At 41.1% G+C, this 18,793-nt stretch overlaps 1 protein-coding gene across 4 annotated transcripts in view; it reads right to left on the bottom strand.

Annotated features, from left to right (window-relative positions):
* Window positions 1–633: 633 nt before the first annotated feature.
* The window catches only part of si:ch211-250c4.3 (uncharacterized protein LOC100535981 homolog), a 38,551-nt gene continuing 20,391 nt past the window's right edge, over window positions 634–18,793 (bottom strand). The window contains exons 3-8 of one of the 4 annotated variants that reach the window (XM_063875428.1): window positions 11,591–11,746; window positions 9,756–9,918; window positions 8,089–8,216; window positions 6,620–6,741; window positions 4,288–4,392; window positions 634–2,796 (exon numbers count right to left, since the gene is read on the bottom strand). In XM_063875428.1, the coding sequence (XP_063731498.1) occupies window positions 4,296–4,392; window positions 6,620–6,741; window positions 8,089–8,216; window positions 9,756–9,918; window positions 11,591–11,746 (666 nt within the window). In that variant the 3' untranslated portion in view covers window positions 634–2,796; window positions 4,288–4,295. The remainder of the gene's footprint in view (window positions 2,797–4,287; window positions 4,393–6,619; window positions 6,742–8,088; window positions 8,217–9,755; window positions 9,919–11,590; window positions 11,747–18,793) is intronic. The other 3 variants (XM_063875429.1, XM_063875430.1, XM_063875431.1) reach the window with 3 other exon arrangements.

Here is an 18,793-nt window from a genome sequence, read left to right as displayed (position 1 = left end):
CCGCTCCCAATATGATGAAGGCTGGAAGAGCAGTTCCTTGGTTTGCTATATAATAAATATGCCCTAAAGGCTTAAGGAAGAATTCGTCTCGTCTACCTTTCTAGTGTTGCATTATTGGACTCCTGCTGTGTGTTGGCACTACTCCTGCTAACAATTGACTCATTTGCCAGCTTGTCGCCACATATTACACAGAGCGGGCTCGGCGCATGAGAATCACCTGTAGGGATAAACCTGTATTTTAAGTAGGACTCCTGATATTGTCTTTTAAATGCAGATTTACTTTTCTTGGAAGTCGTAGGCTCTTCTTCTGTCTCTTCATTGGGCCTTTTCCCATTTCCAAAGAAGCTCGCCAAAGATGTTTGTTTTTTACTCATTTTTGCTATCTTGTCGGTTTAATTTTCGCGGTAACGGCTGGTGACGTATCACGTGACCGAGACCTGTCAAGAGGCACAGACGCATGCGCCATTCCGCCAGAAGTCACTTTTCAAAATAAAACATATTTAGACTGATAATCAATAAAAAAAAAAGAAAAATTCAAATGTCGCGACCCGGTACCTAATGGCCCGCGGCCCGGTACCGAGTCGCGACCCGGTGGTTGGGGACCGCTGCTGTAAACCAAAATACACCACAAACTCCATTTTTATAGTTTAATTTGAAAAATAAATGTGTTATTGATGCAATATTCATACTGGAACATAAACGCACATTTACACACATATGCAGTTGCCTGACAGCCAGTTAAACATCAGATATAATTTACAGAAAAACAGCTTGATTTCTATTAAATGCAAAATACATCCCTTCTTTAACTGCCTGATCCTTGTGTAGACAGTGTTTCTGAAGCAACACGTATGTGGTGTCCGTGTCTCAGAAGCTAAAGTGTCCAAAACAATAAAGCAGCTACTTTCTTGTTTCTGTATTAGCTAAGTTTGCTGTCCAGATATAATTTCTGTGGTCACTTAAAAATAAAAAGTAATTACTGCTTTTTATAATTAATAACTGGTATTTATAATTATCTTTGGTCATCCATTGTGCTATGGCAGAATAATGGTCTGAGGCAGTCATCTTGCAGTTTGCCAAGAGTGTTGTCTTTTTTTTATTAAGTTTGCTTTGAATCCTGAAAGTCAGTTACATGATTTGTTTCTTTAAAAAACAACCAAATAAATATAAACAATGGAAACCTGAAAAAAAAAATGTGTAAAACCGAACTGAGCTAGTAGTAGTAAGTCTTTTTCGCCAACTACAGCTGGGATGGCTTTTAAGTGTAAAGACTGTTTGCTATGGGCACATTGTTGACCCTATTACTTTCAGTAAAGAACCACTTACTGCTGTTTGGGGAGCTGAGACGAAGTAGGGAAACCATTTGGCTGTGAGGAGCAGGATGGGTCACATCAGTAACACGCAGTCCTAGATCTCATCCTAACAGGTGGAAATTCAAAAAGTGTTTCTCTCTTTTCTGGAAGTTAGGAACACTTTGTCTCAAAATATTTTGTTTGTTTCTGCTTTGTTATTGGCCTGTTGGTTTCAGAATGTGTCCAGATGCCTCAATTCTAGCTTCATCAAGGGGTTTTCAGATCCAGGTAGATCAGGGGTGTACACATACAGACAATATACTAAGGGCTGGGCCCCTCACTAGAGGTGAGGTATATTGCCTCATAAATTAAGTTATAAGTCAGCAAAATCAATCAAATGTGGGTACATTATGCTTGATACTTGAAAATGCTTTAAGAAAACAGATAGTATACATCTCAGCTCTCTAGGGTTAACTTTATTTTGTAATAAAAAGGTTTGGCTCATTCCTTAAAACAGAAGCCTCAGATTGCTTATAATAAAGGGAAATATAAAGGGTATATGTCAAGCTTACAATGCAAATCATTTTTTATTTTATTTTTTAAAACTAATATTTGTTAGAAAATGTTTTGGACTTTAATTGACTGAAGTTATTTGCAAAGTGTGCTTATGAACACATGGATATGACTGTGTAATATATATATTTAAGGAGTAGAATAACAGACAACCACAAGTTTCAGCTGTGGGCCATATTCCATTATACTTTAACAATTTGATGAGGGCCGATTCAACGGGCCACAGTTGGCCCCGGTCTGTAGTTTGGACACCCCTGAGTTTGATGGTCGGACAATAATTGCATTTGAAGCACACCAAAGCTTTCACAGCACTAATGTGAAATCAGCTGACTCACTCAGTCCGGTTGTGACTTCCTCTCAGGACTCCTGCAGCTTCTCTGGAGCGAGGCAAGAGAACTGAAGATCACTCACAATGCCTAACACAAGCTCTGCATGTCATTAAACATATCACTTATAAAGTATATTTTCTAGCTATATCAAGAGAGTGATGTTTCTATGACTCCTTTCATCAGGGTTTATGGGCTGCCACTGTAAATGTGCACTTCTCCTGCTCCTGCATGCAGTCTGGTTACGCAACATTACTGTACAAAGCAGTCTGTCGTTTGTATATAACATGTTTACAACATCATATAGCACACTAATGCAATGTTTGTGAGTTTCATAACAGTTGGAATTTACAGATTTTAGTAAATAGTATTTACACAGTATATATAATGCAGTCCAAATAGTCACTGTAAATCATATTCTTTTAATATTGACACTTTCATTGTCCCTTACATTCTGCAGCATCATCTCTAATACAGAGTCCGTTCCACTCTTTCTTCTTCATTCCCTTCTTTCTCTTCTTCATGTCCTCCTGTACAGTCTTCCATCCACTCTGTGTACCTTCCTGGTGTCCTCCAGTTATGCATGTGAGACCAACGGACCTGATCTGAGAGAGATCAGAGATCACAAAAAGTTTCCCACATAGCAGTTATTTAACCACTGAAGTCACATCGATCAAACACATTTGGAGTGGAGGGGTTCAGTTACCAGACAATAACCACAACTTTGACATGTCCACCATGCAGACTAAGCAAGGTAGTCCATCTCCAAAAACATTTACCAGATCTTTCGGTGGGATACTCCGGTGCACCATCCCCAGAAAAGATATAGGCCCAATTCCAAACCGCTCCCTACACCCTAACCCTACACACTTCAAGTCCATTTGCGCTTTCGAGTGGAGGGCTCTCCAACAGTGACTCTGCATCGGTCCTGACTCACCTGCTGCTCCACCTGACCGACCCAATCAACTTTGATTATAAAGTGTTGTTTATTTATAGACCGTTGCAAAAATCTAGCAAATTGTTAACATCAGATTTAAAACCAAATTAGGTTAAAGTTTTATTTGAGTTATAATTTATACATTTTTGTCCAAGTGATGCTGATTTGAAACAGAAAAGTTACGGCGTTTCCTGTTTCTGTCGGAGAGAGTGGAGTTCGTCCCAAAGCCTGCTGCTGTATTTACACCCCCCACCTGAAAGAAGGGAGCCTCGTTCAGCTGAGAGTGTGACTGGAGAAGGAGTTCACTCTGTCAGGGAGTGGGAGTGGGTAGGGAGAGGTTTGGAATTGGGCCATAATATCTCCAGTGTGTTCTGGGCCTACCCTGTCTCCTCTCAGTTGGACATTCCTGGAAAACCTCCAAAGGGAGGTGATTAGAAGACATTCTGATCCGAAGCCACCTGAACCAGCTGCTTTCAACTCAAATGAGCAGCAGCTTCACCAGTTTCTCAGCCTATCTCTGAGGGTTAATTGGGTGCTTTCTCATGGTTTGGGTCACTATAAGGTTGAAATGCAGAAAGACTGATGAATTGAGAGCTTGGCCTTCCACTATCGCTCCCACTTTACCACAACAGTCCGGTACAACGCTGGACACCACACCAGAGCGCTGTCCATCTCAGAATCCAATTCACCCTCACTGCTGAACAAGACCCAGATAACTTTTAGCTCCCTCACTTGGTGCAATATCTCACTCCCAACCCGAGGTAGAAAAAAAAGTTATTTCTAAGAATCATTCAAATGTATATATGCCCATATCATTTCTAATTATTTTAAGTTCTAACAGTTTGTTTTAAAACTGTTACTTACCTATAGATTAGATAGACAGATAGATAAATAGATAGATAGATAGATAGATAGATAGATAGATAGATAGATAGATAGATAGATAGATAGATAGATAGATAGATAGATAGATAGATCTTATCTTATCTTATCTTATCGTGTGATGTTCAGGTACTGGTGAAATGAAACTACATTAAACTCAGATATTGTTATAACACAAAAGTCTCAGTTTTCTTGTCTTAAACAGACTGCAACCAAAGCCTGCTACATCTTCTTCTTCTGTGCTCTAGAGAATCATTCCAGAAGAAGTATACTCTACCTGGAAGATTATTGTAGCCAAGGGAAATCCAACTTGGTGTGGTGGCCTAGGGCAATCATGGAGTTCCTGTCTCTGCCAGCAGGTTTTACTGGGTCCAGGTCAAGCCTTTAATGATGAAGACACAGATGTTAGTGGGAGCTTCTGGATCATGCATCTCTAGAAACATCCCAGCCTGGGAGTATCAGACAACATACATTGTCCATTATTCCCACAGTCAGAGCAGTGTGCAGGCGTGCATGTCTAAGCAGGACCAGGGTTTTTCTAATGAATGCTGGATTCTGGCCATATCTCAGCGGGCCTCAACTTAAATCCAGGGTGTAATTCTCCCACTCCTCAAGGCATACCTCAGGCCTGACTCCCCTCTGTCCATCTGGGTGCGTGCCAAGCCCCAGTCCGGACAGATGGAGAGGCTGAAGAGCTAGCAGCCCCCAACCTGCCATCAGATTCCAGCTCACTGTAAAACCTCTTAAATAAAGACAAGCCATGGTTCATCCACAGTAAGACCATCCCCCGCTCCACCAGGCAAAATGAGAGTAATAGCTCCTTTCATCTCGCTCGCTCTGACAGAAACAGGTCACACACTCCAAAAAAATTCCTTTCTTTAACCTTCTGTTTACTATTTCTTACACTGCAGTCAAATCACTGGCATCCCTTCAGGTGTTCAGATGCGGCTCAGCAAACCAGAGAAAACAAACACAACCCTCCTCAGTGGTGTATGTAGCCAAAAAAACACAAAACATAGAACACTAAAGAACAAAACGTTTTCTAGACCTTTTTTATGATCGTGTGCCTTCATATACATTATTCCTGGAGTAAGAATCCTGAAACTCCTCTTTCTTTCTGTAAACAGTCATTCTAGATTAAGCTCATGCTGTATATGTTGTGTGGCTAGCAGTTTAGCAGATATATGATGAAAGTAATCTGATCCAGAATAGTACAAACATATCTATCAGTGAGGTCTCTCCGGCTCAAGGTCACTATTCCATAAAGTTATTATTGAACAATTCATTAAGTAATGAGAGGGTAATTTAAGGACAAGAAAACAGCTTCACAGAGCCCCAAAGGGTGATGTAACCTCTGCAGACCTGAACCATCAACCAGAGGATCAGCAGTCAAGGCTCTGAGGGGAGCCATAATGTAAGTTGAGAGAAGGATAACATTGTTTTAGGTTGTTTGCAATTTCCCATCCACTCATTATTGAACTTCATTTGAAATTATTTATGGCAGATGACCATAATACCCTGTTAATGCTCATTTGATTTTACCCTGATTGAAAATAGTTCAGATGGTGCCATGGATGGCTGAATTGTCTGTAGCTCCTCTCCAACTTTGTGTTTTGTGGTTTTACAATAAACAATATTTCATTTCACTGTGCAGTATTTAATTTTACATTTTATTCTGTTTATATTATTTTATTTACATGTATTTAGACCAGTGCATTTACATTCTCTGCAACATTTTGCTTAATGTATTTTTTTTTAACATATATTTAGTATATAGTTTACTTTACCTGCAATACTTGAACATAGATCTTGCAAGATCATCTTGCACTGTTGTATTCTACTCTGTTTCTTTGTGTACTATTTTAAAATGTGTTTTATTGTTTTTAGTCCTATGTATAATATGTTGCATTGTTGGAGGAGCTCGGGACTTAACATTGCCATTTTTACACTGTAGCTTCTCTGCATATGACAATAAAGTCTTTGAATCTTTAAGTTGTTGAATTCAATTGAAAAGAACTTTGTAAAAACTTCAGACTGGATAAACAGATTAGGAACAGCTGGCTCTGTCATCGGGTCGAACTGGACACTTTGGAAGCTGTGGTGGAGAGGAAGACTCTGAACAAACTGTTGTCCATCATGGATAAACACCCTCCCTCACACACACACACACACACACACACACACACACCCTCTCCACCTGCAGCTGGACACAGACAGCAGAGCTCCTTCCCTACAGACTGCTCCAGCTCTGTTTTCACAAGAACAGAAACAACAAGTCTTTCCTGCCCACTGCCATAACTCTCTATAACAGCTCACCTCTGCAGCGACACACTGCTCCATCGCCTGTCTTTGTTTACTCAACGTTTACTTCACACTGTACATTTTACTGCTTTAATGAAAATTATTCCCAATTTGCGATCAATAAAGTATATCTCATGTTTTATCTCATATTGAATGTGGTGCAATGTGAAGTTTAGTGTGTACTGTGTAGTGTGCAGTGTGTAGTTTAGTGTGTAGTGTGTAGTGTGTAGTGTGCAGTGTGCAGTGTGCAGTGTGCAGTGTGTACTCTGTGGTGCAGTGTGCAGTTTAGTGTGTAGTGTGGTCCTCACATGTAGAGTTGTGGGCATGACATTTTCAGCCTGTTGGGAGTCAGTGCCAGCCTGTTCTGGTTCCTCAGCTTAGTTTTCCTGACCAGGTCTTTGACTCTGCCCCATGTGCAGTTTTCACGCAGCTGCAAACAAAAAGGCACACAAGAACAAAAACTTAACACACACTTCACTTTTAGCTGGGACTAATCAGGAATAATGTTTCAAAGCCAAGGGTTTTTCCACGAAGATCACATATGATATCAGTGCTAACAGTTCCATGTTAATGACTATAATTATGAATTAAGGTTAAGATCATAAACTGTATAAATAATGGACGTAGTATCCGTGACGTCACCGATAGGTTTGTGAAGAGCCGTAATGAAGCTCAAAGTGGGCGACTCCCACCGTCGACATCTTCTCAGTCTACCTCCCGCCCACTGCCGGCTAATCTAAATATGGACATAGGGTTGGAGCTGAAGCGGGCGTGGCTACTGAAACACACCCATCTAGCTCGAACCTACCAAGCTAGCGAAGGCTTCCAAGCTAGGCTACATGCTACCATATGCTACTCTCATGCGGTAGTATTTTCTCCAGCGGCAAAGTGGCTATCATACGCTCCCATTTAGCATCGTGGGCGTCTTGCTCGAAGGCTAACCCACAGCTAATTAGCTAACTAACGAGCTAATCTAACAAGTGAGCAGACGATACTTTATACATTCTATGGAGCAGACACACTGATAATTAGTGCTAACGGTACTAAAATACAAATAAGAGACCAGACTTCTTGGACGGTCTGTTAGTACAATTAATCGCACAGCAAGCCATATTATGTCTGATATTTGCATTCAAAAGGCACCAACACCACCAACATGTCCGACAGGTCAAGTGCAGAGACTGTTAGCGGAGCTAGCAGAGCAGACAACTAGCGGCTAGCGCCCACTGACGGCGCTAACATGTCAATCAAAGCGACCACGCCCTTAATTATGCATCACTTTAAGACTTTTCACCCTCCTCACATTTGTCATGAATAGGGGAATTAGCTATAGAGACCAAACGCAATTGTTGTACCACACTGTACACATGTTTATTTCTGCTGTAAAAATTGGCATTTTAACAATGGGTTCTCTGGTAATTGCTCTGTTTTGGAGCCAGGCTACGCAGCCATTCGATGAACTGCAGTTTTTGGCACTTCCGTATGTGTTTCACTGCTCAACCCCGGAGGTTGCCCCTTGGTTAGATATAAGGGTCAGGGGTCACCCTGCAGACTCCATCCACTCAATGTGCAACATAATTATGGTTGCAATACAATCAGAGCTGAATATATATTATTTATATTATCATATATTATAAAGGATCATATAAATAATACAGATAATAAAGATGGAGTGTCTCCTGGCAGTGCTTTGCTTCATGTAAATAAAAAAGTATTTTGTTAATCAATTCAGACATCGCTGATTCTTGCAGTGGATTTATAACGTGCACTGACTCACCCTGCACTGGGGGGGGGAGAGTCCCTCCATGCTGTCCCAGAGGAAGTACCCCTCCCCCTCAGTGTAACTCCTGCGCTCCAAGCCTCTCCTCCACAGAGGGAAAGGGCTCAGACCCTCACTGCTCCTGTCTGAAACACAAATCACAGACAAGGTGTTTGTTAGGTTTGGCAACCACGGCTGTGTCAAACGTTTTCAAATTGTCCTTGAGTAAATCTACTAAGTTACTTTACACCGCTGATCATTGAGTACCGTGTACAGCAGAGTGTGTGTTCACATTTTCACATGTTCAGAGCCTCGTGCAGAGGGGGGAGTGATGGCTGTTTTGACACATGGTGATGGAACGCTGCAGGTCTGTTTTTCCCTCTGTTTGACTCACTCCTCCCTTCTCCCTCTTACCTCCCCCCTCCTTCCCCCCACCATCACATGGACTCACACGTTTTACTAATCACGGCCCTCTGCTCGGCAAAGAAACCCCTAAACTAAATGTCTCATGTGTTTCTGTGTTACACTGACAGCCAGTCAATACACACTGAATAATAGGGGAGTAAAGTAACTAAGTACATTTACTAAAGTACTGTGTCGTTTTGAGAGACTTGTACTTTACTTCAGTATTTACATTTGTTGCTACTGTGTACTGTTGCTACTCCACTACAATTCAGAGGTAAATGGTGTACTTTTATTGAATCCCTTTAGTTACTTTACAGATGTGGATTAATGATGTGAAATATAATCAACCCTTAAATCAGACTTTAGTCCACCTGGAGTAAATTCAGCAGCTACCCTGCAGTATACAAAGCCATTAAAACTAGCTGCACCTTTACCAGCTCTGAGAACACTGAGAGAATACTTGTACTCAAGTACAAGATCTGAGTACTCCTCCCACCTCTGCTGAATGATTCTGTGTAACTCCTGCATTACCCTTTCCGCTGTGTCAGTGACTGCTACAACCCTCCAGTTCCACACATCCACCAACATTTCAACCTCTTCTCCAGATCCAGTTTCCTGCCCATCAGAGAAGCACCGAGGCATTCCAGAGTCCACGGAACATTGTGTGTTCCCGCCATGAGCAGGATGCCAGGAATACTGCCGGTGTCCCACTCGGTGTATATTTCCAGAGGAGGGAAGTAACTAAGTACATCTACTCAAGTACTGTACTTTGGTAAAATGTCTATACTTTACTTGAGTATTTTCATTTTATGCTACTTTAAACTTCTACCCCACCAAAAAAGGAAAATAATGTTATTTTACTTCACTACATTTATTTAACAGCTTTATCTACTTTTAACAAAATGCATCTCTAAAATGAAAATAATGCACAAATAGTCAAATAATTTAAATAGTTTACATTCAATCAGAACTTTTCTGCACAATGAGTCCATTTTGATGATAATACTTTTGTACTTTTACTTTAGTAAGATTTTGAAGGCAGGTATTTTGACAATAATGTATTGGTACTTTTCTGAAGTAAAGCATCTGAATACTTCTTCTAACGCCATGCATTTCCATATCGACGACCCAACACTCCGACCAGGTGCTCCCTTTTCTTCCCAATATAATACAAATATAAACATAATACTGTATCCGATGCTGACCAAGATTAAATACACATTTGTTAAACACTGAAGGACAGAACTGTTGTAAAACAAATAAAACTGCAGACAGAATACCTGTCCTGCTGGATAGGAGGGGGTGCCGGCTGCCCTCGTGGATGGTGGACAGGTCCGACAGGGTTCCACTGGGGGACAGACACTCACTCCTGGAGTGTCTCTTGTGAGAGTCCTGGAAAGCCAGCTCTGCTGCACCACAGCTGCAGTGCTGCTGGAAGAAGTCCTGCAGGAAGAACACCAGACAGCTGCATGTCACCACGTTTTTGATATAGCATGTTATATTGTGAAGAAAAAAGGGTTGCTTTTGATAGGTTTCCGGCATTATCGTTGTAATAATTCATAATTGTTTAACCATGCTAAAGCTGCAAAACTGACCTTTGCTTTGATAGCTATGCATTCATATTTTCCTCATTATTTACAAATAATGCTGAGTCATCTCAGAGCATCAATCTAATTAAGGTTTACATCGTTACAGACAAAGCTTCTTTAAAAATCCCATTTTATTTTTAAAGAGACTTCAGTTTGGCATACAGTGTCAAAAATGTGTTCAGATAGGACTTTGCTATTGAGAATATAACAGCAGGGAACTGGGAAAGGCTTCCATGCTCATTATTCAGATTAAAGTAAAAGTATGAAGAACTCAGAAGAGGTGGTTTGAATTTAATTTGCAACAGTGAGTTTTCCCTCTCTCTATCTCTCTCTCTCAGACCCCCGCTGGCTCGGTCTTTGCTCCAATGGAAAGCTGTTCTGGCCTCTGAGCTCGACACTGACTGCACATGTGTTGGTCCAGGACTTCTGAATCCCCTCTACACGCATTGTGCCAGGCTTTTAACAAGAAATCCACATTCCTCTCATTGAGAGGCCTGCAGTGCGACCAGAGCGGCAGGGAGATGGTCCAGAGGCTGAGGTTTTAACGCCTCTACTCTGTGAGCACATTTATAACTTTAATGTCACAATCTACTAAATACAGAGGGTGAAGCAGGGGATTGAAACCGAGGGACAGCAATGCTGCATCACAACCATTCACTACATTCAATATTTCCTTTAGGTTTATATGACATATTCTATATAGCTTATTAATGTTGGCACTGATTCCCACCCTCCTCTTTATCCGGGTTATTTCATCACCCGCTGAGTCAGCAGTGCTGTTTGTCCTGCACTGTCAGGGTCAAGGTCAGGGTCAGGGTCTGAGTCAGGTTTAGAGAAAGGGGTTTTGAAAATAACAAGGCGATCAGAAGCCATGGCAGAGTGTAATCCTGTGGCCTCAGGCTGTACATTACTCTGTGGGACCAGCACAGGGTTACAGGGTAACAGATGGGGTTGAGGCTAAAAACATGGCATTAACAACTTGTAAAAGCTGTCATGTCAACATACAATTTAAAATGATGTATACAACTTATTATAGCAGACAAACATCAGCCAGAGTTTGTCGCTTTAGGTAATCCAACCTGCTTAAACAGCGATACTGTGACCCACACAGCGCAGTTTGTACACCCTCAAACCTTCCGTGGTTGAACTGTCTTTAGATCCAACACACACAGATATTGCACCAATCAAATTACAGTATTGGCTCACTCAGCTGGTACCAAATAATCAGGCCCACTGGACCACAGACGTCAGAGCAGAAAAGATAAGAACAATTATAATTTATTCTTGAAGATAAGATTTAACGGTTAAACTACAAATTGAAAAGAATGATTCAAACATTTAGAACACAAGATTTTTCTAATTTGTCTCTTTTACAATGTAATGTTACAAATCTGTGTCTCCAAAGTTTCAAAATGTTGACTAAAATATGTTCCTTCAGTGGGGCATTTGGGGATTTTCTACATGATTTGTGATCAGACAGACGATCATACATCAGAAATACAATCCTGGCCCATAACGTCACTCACCTCTTTGGTCTTTGACACCCGGCCGCCCTTCTGCAGGCTGCTGATGTGCCTCTGCAGCCGCAGGTTGTTCTCCTGCAGCTGGCCCATCTTCTCGATCAGTTGGCAGATGTGCTCCAGGTAACCCAGGCCGGAGGTCAAAGGGCTGGGATTGGCCTGCTGGCCCCAGACAAACATAATGTCAATACATTATGACAGCAGGAAGCTGGGCCTACTCTGAGACTTCACCTTTAAAGTTCACCCATTATACCTATTAGACTTTTTCAGGTATTTTATAGATTAATATGTGATCCACCTACTTAAAAACCTGTCTGAAAGTGAGCTGAGCAGAGTTGGCCACTTTGTGATCTCACAATGTTTTTTGGGGTGGGAAACTATTAGCCACACCAACCAAGGTAACATCCGCCCACCTTATCCCCTGAATCATTGTACATCATTGTATCATGGCCAAGTAAACATTAAAGGTCCACAATTATGCTATATTTGAACAATGATTTGTAGGGCCATATCTATACAAAACATGTTTGTGAAGTGTTTTGCTCAAAATACCAAACAGATCCCCCATTGTAGCATGCCTCATCCCCCTCTATTTCAGCCCTGTTCCTGAAGTGCTGATTCTGTGACTGTAGCTTTAAATGAACTAGTTGCTGCTGGCCACGCCCCTTTGGAGCGTCATAATCTCTCCTCTGAAGAGTTTTCTACCGGGAGAAACTCAGCTAAACGCTGCCGTGATTAAACGCCATATTATGTTCCAATTAAACACATCCAGCATTATTTCTGAAACACTTCTCAGTGTTTACCACTAGAACAGTGACATTATATGTATTATATATAGGCTAACTTTAAGTCCCTCCTGCAGACATCCTGCTAAATACACACACACACACACACACACACACACACACACACACACACACACACACACACACACACACACACACACACACACACAGAGGTGCTGCGGCGGGGTTTCAGCTCGCAACTATATATGGGGGATGATAGGTTGGGACGTTGTACACTCTGTGCTGGTGACAAACTAGATATAGTTTCAAACACTACGTCAAATCTGAAGAACGATTTGGAGTCGCAGCACAGCACAGTCAGACTTACAGAGCATGTCCCACCAGGTGGTGCAAAGCAGAGAGCTGCAACTAATGCAGGAGGTCCCCCACCACCCAAACAACAAAAGCTGGACCTCGGTGCAAAAACCAGTAAGTGGGGGAGAGTTGAAGAAGTTGGTCGGGCAGTGTGTTGGACTCATTTTTATGTTGATGGGGGGGTGTTGTCGGCAGCTGCTGAATGTAACTAATAAAGTAACTTGTAATCTAACTTAGTTACTTTTAAAATCAAGTAATCAATAAAGTTTTTAAAGGAGTAATCAGTAATCAGATTACTTTTTGAAGGTAACTGTGGCAACCAGAGGCGGCTGGCCCATAGGGGGCGCTGGGGCTCTGCCCCACCAGCTGTTGAGGAGAAAAAATATTTATTGCATATTTTTTTTTAAATCAATGTCAGTTTTACTTAATAGTGTGTGTGCCTACATGCAATTTAAATCATTTAAACAACATTTCCACCAACTAACACTCATTAAACAGTGAATTTCCACTGACAGACAGTGTATCATTCTCTCATGGGGCGATCAGCAAAGTGCCCCTGACCGGCAGCTAAACAGCCAATCCGGTTATGGTTGCTAGGGGGAAATTATGAATAATTGGCCTATCAACGTCGCCAAATTTAACGCCGGTGGGGCGCTGGAAATTTAGCCCCAACTGCTACGTAAAATGCGTGAAGGTTTAGGATTGCTGTAGCTACATAAGGAGCCAGCGATAGTTTTTTTTCGTAGTGCGACTCCCAGACTCTGTCCTACGCTACGTGGGGAAAAAATACGCACGACGACGAAGAGAGATGATGGCGATGGCGGTGACAACTGGAGTTTAAGAGCAGCTTCCACCAAATTCGTTGAAATCGTTAATAATATACCCTTTTGCGAGACGGACGACGGAGGAAAAACTTCTCGTTAAGGAGCTGGGACCCGACAAGCCTGAAATCAGCATTTCCCAGCAAATCAAGCTGAAAGATAAATCTTAGAACTGAGTTTTTGTCGGAGCTGGTTCAACCGTAAGACGTGGCTGGCAGGTTGTGGAGCAGCCAATGCACTTTTCTGTTTCCCCTGTATCCTCTTCAGAAGTGACAAATGTGATTCGACTTGGACAAAGACTGGACTAACTGACTTAAAACACCTCTCTGAACGGATCAAGAAGCACCATCGATCCAAAGTTCACATGGAAAACTGCGTAAAGCTAGCTGTGTTCGGAAAGATTAGCATAGCTAATAGCATAGCTTGTTGTTAATTTATCCCTTGATTGTATTGTATAGTATTTGATAGCATAAAGTCTAATATAGCTGTAAATTGTTACTTTTTCTGTGAAGCTGGAAACTGTGAAATTAAATTATTATTGTGGAACTGTAGTCATTTTCCGACTGTTCATTTGAATGCTTATGCTAGATTAGGCAGGGAAATCTGTTGGCACACTAGCCCCACCAAGATTTTTTTTCACCAGCCGCCACTGGTGGCAACACTGCCGGGGACACATATTTATGTATAAAAGATAGAAAAAAGTGCATTTTGCATAATAGGGGACCTTTCAGTGATTTTGGATTACAAATAGCTTTCTTTGAATCAAAAAGGAAGTGGTTTGATTTAATTATGGTTTAACTGAGACAATCAGCATGTTCTGTTTCTGTGATTAGCTTAATTTAATTTCCGTAATGAGGTTACTTATTCTTGCAAAGGATGGAATAGGAAAGAAAGTCTGATAACTTAAAAGAAAAGAAAACGATGATGGTGAAATGGCAGAAGATCAATGGAGACAGAAGAGTTTACCTTTACCTTGACTTTGAAATGGGAATTCCTTATTTAAACATTTTAGAAAATGATATGATAAACTGCAGAACTTTGTCCAGATTTAACCAAATAATCTTAACATTGTTTTAAAGAATCACATTATCAGGATGGGAATATTCAGGATCATTTCTGATATCATTTAGTTACATCTTGAATATTCTTTGACCCATTTTCAGATCTCTTATTTTTCACATGGTAGGAAAAGGTTTAACACACGTTGAAGTAATAAAAAGGGATTATGTTTGCTGCATAACTAAGATCCCATATTGTCATGGGCCAGGAGCTGCTATTTTTCAGAAATTAAAAAAAGAAAAACACATTTTTTTAGCAAATATTTATCAATGATCAACATTCCTAAAAGTATCTTGACAAAAGCAGGATGTGAGCTCAGCTCGGGGTCTTTCCCCTCTTTCCTGTGCCACGTACACTGCAGCCCCAGTCAGGCAGCTGGGAGGGAAACACAGTGGAACAATGGGCCTGAGGCTGGAGGACTGACATCACTTTCTGTAAGGATCCTCTAGGGATCAGAGGGTCTTGACCATGAACACGTTCCCACTCTACTCTGTACGGTGGACACTTTAGCTGCATTCTTCTTCAATGCGTCATAAATAATAAAAAGATTCCTCATCCTCTGATGTCCTGCCAACATATCCACAGCTAACGGCGCAATAAGGCTTAGAAATGTTTTGATGGTTTGAGTAAAATTGAGTATTTTGAAGCAGCACTCATCATTACTAATAGACATTAACATGGCTTAGCATGATGAAATGTCTAAGGTCACATGATATTCCAGCTATGCAGTCCTCCTCAGCTCTTCTGAGCACTTTTGCATCTTTTTAAACGTTGTTTTGGTTTATAACATCAACACTCTCTGATCCATCATCCCAATCAGTTTTGACACAAAATGTATCAATCAGGCTCAAAGGGTTAAAATAATATTTATCAGATGGATTACTCATCTGGTGACTCTCCGACCCGCTTTAAAGTATCAAGTTACAAACCCCTGGTGGTTTTTGGTGCCTAATTAAGATAAGAAAGGGTATTCCTTCCAGGAGATGACCCTCATTTCCTCAGTGAGTTGAATAGGGGGGGGGGGGGGTCTGTAACCTTAATCTAGTCTGGCTGCTCAGGCACGCTATCAGGCCTTGGGCTGATTTTATCCTCAGCCCACAGAGACCTCTGAGTTATCCACAGCCGGGAAAGAGGGTGAGATTCAGGAATGCCCTGTTCTGCATGCGTAAAAATGTGAAAGCACATGCAAACAAACACACACACATCCTGCTGCACTTCCTCTGAGCTTCCTCTGTCAAAAAACAATCACGTCTGACACAGGGAGCAGACTGAGGCACCCAGGATGAAAGCTCCATGCCCAACACAACAAATAAAGCCAGTTTGGATCATACAGGGGGCTTACAACAATGAGCAGGAAGAACTGGATCCAACCCCCAATCCCTACTGTCCCTCACACCAAACACTCATAAATTGTCAATTCAATTCAAATCAAAAAATTGAGCCCAAAGAATCCAAAATGTCTTATTTTTGCAGTTTTTTTTTTTATTTTCAAAGCTGTTCCGATTCATATCTATCCAATGAGAAGCCAGAGTGTTTGCTCAGGGATCCGTAGATTGTTAATAATGTAAATGTCATAATTGTGTTCAAACAGTAACACAACAAGCTAGCCTATTAATTGATTTGAGGATTAATGTCCTCTTTAAAAAAGAAATTAAAGGTTATAAAGATAACGAACATAAAGAAAACATCTGGGGAAGCAGTTGAACTTGCTTATGATTGCGAGTAGACGATCAAGAGGGTAAAGATACAGTTGTTGAAGTAAGAGAACCAGCTGGAGCTGTGGACAATACATGGGTCAGAAAGGAACTTAAGGCTTGAGCTGAGCGAAGCCTGAATATCAAAATCCAAACACAAGAACATATAGTTTGAGTAGAAACTGAAATCTGGTTTAGGACTGGTCACTGGAAATGTTAATGTATGATAAATATGTTTAAATCAGTGAGCATATTCTTTACTACTTTACTACTTTTGATCTGGTTTTAAGGAATACGCTACATTTTTGTTAGTTGCTTTATCACAAGGGTTAGGTGAAGATTTGGTGAAAAGTAAAAAAGGTTAAGTCATTTCTGTGAAAGAGGAAAGTGTTTCTTCTTTAACATATTAACTAAAGAAAGATCAACAATGAAATCCCAGATCTGTGTGGAACCTGACGCCTCCTATGACCCTCACTGAGAGTTTCAGGATCTTTAGTGAATCCAAAAGACGTTCCTATCATGACCGCGTTGGAAAGGAATGGAGCACCAGATGTGCGGAGCCTGCAGATAGGGAGGAAGGTACGAGCAGAGCACGTACGCTGCTCCTCTTCAACACACACACACACACACACACACACACACACACACACACACACACACACACACACACACACACACACACACACACACACATACACACACATACAAACACACACACACACATACACACACACACAAACACACACACACACACACACGCACTCACACACACACACAGTCTCTGCTGCACTGTATCTCAGCACACGGTGTGCTAGAGTTTCCTTCTGCCCACTGTTAGTTTTGGCCTCTGACTGATGTGGATTGATTCTTAGTCTTTTGTTGAAGTAGGTTTAGTGACATTTAAGTGCTTTTAATATTGTCAGGTTATTTTAAAAAGATATAAAACAGGTTTTCAACAACAGCTTTAGTTTTTAAATTGTAATGTTCTCAACCCATGTTATATTATATGCAGTTAGCAGACTTTACACCGCAGAAACAACTGTTCTTCCCGGGGTCCACATAAAAAACAATCATATTCTTGGCAATCCATAAAACCAGTGTCAGTTGTCGTTGCCTGTGTGAGGAAAGAGTCCTGTCAGAATGCAGGGTGAGGGTTTCTGAATCTATCAAATGCAATTTGTTGATATTGAATTGCATTATAGAAATATTTAAAAGGGTACTTCATACATTTCAAACTGAGAATGTTGAAGTTTAAGCAACATGATTGAAATTAAACATAGTTTATTTTACAGCCAATGGGGTCAGAGCCTTGAGATGAGCAGCTATTTCTGTATGAAACATGTAGAATATTTAAAGGACCAGTTCTTCTGTATTTTCTGCCCATTCATGCATGAGATGAGAGTGCTGAAGCCTCATCAGCTGGAGCTGTACACCCTAACTCACACAGTTATGCCCTTTCCCACCAAAGAGGTTCCAGGGCCAGTTCGGAGCTAGTGCCCAATTAAGAACCGGTACTTCCTGTTTCCACCGCAGCGGGTCAGGCTCTTGGCACTGAAAACTCGGCTGCCCGTCAAGAACCAAAAACATCACACTTACATCGGAGGCGGGGGTGAGATTAACCTGAGTAATAACAGTTCATGCGGGGTACATTAAATAAAAGTTATTGGAAGCAGTACCGCTGAGCAAAGTGACTAGAACGTGACCACACACTTATAAACGAAACACAAATATGTAAAGTCACTAAACACTAACCAGGCTTAAGCCCTCTTTAATTTCTCGTTTTATTTTCAAATAAATACAAATGATTTTATTATAACCTTAGTAGGCCTTAACATCTATCACTGTGTATCACCATTAAAACATGTCTAAAAAAGTTTAAGAATCCCACACAACTCAGTAAACACTGCGAAATGTTGACTTTATTTGAGAAAACCAGCGATGACGTCATGACATAGCATCACTCTGGCGGTGGAAACACAACTGGTTCAAAAAAAGGCGAACCAGTTCGGAACCAGAAGAGCATTAACACGGAGATGAACTGAAACTGGTTTGGGAAAGTGGTGTCATCACACTTGCTCACTGTCTAACCTCTGTTTGGTTATTTTTGGATTTGGTCCCCTGAATTGTCCTTTTTCCTCCTATAAATGGTAAAGTTGTCTAACATTACTGACAAAGACATAGCTCTACTGAAATGTTGTTAGTATATTCACGGATAAAGCAACCCTTTAAATGGCTGGCAGGAACAGTCTGTCTTCTCCCTGTGCCGTGCAGCTGAGGAATTCAAGTGAACCTCAGCAGCCGGCCTTCATTAATGACATTTCACACTCACACTGATGAGATAAGTATGCTTTGAAAATGGATTCCAAGTGTGGGATTAGACATGCAGATAAACAGGTCCATATGATCACTTTTAATGCCTGACTTGTTGTGTTTAAAGACAAGGACAGAGAAGAGGAGAAGAGGCACGTGGGTAAACAAAGGGACATATTTCAGGATAAAAAAATCCAATATTCCCCTGCTGCAGACTATAGAGTC

The sequence above is a fragment of the Eleginops maclovinus genome, chromosome 22 (genome assembly GCF_036324505.1).
Source record: "Eleginops maclovinus isolate JMC-PN-2008 ecotype Puerto Natales chromosome 22, JC_Emac_rtc_rv5, whole genome shotgun sequence".
Lineage (NCBI taxonomy): Eukaryota > Metazoa > Chordata > Actinopteri > Perciformes > Eleginopidae > Eleginops > Eleginops maclovinus.
Note: the sequence above shows the minus strand (reverse complement) of the source record. Positions and strands in the feature narration are given on the sequence as shown.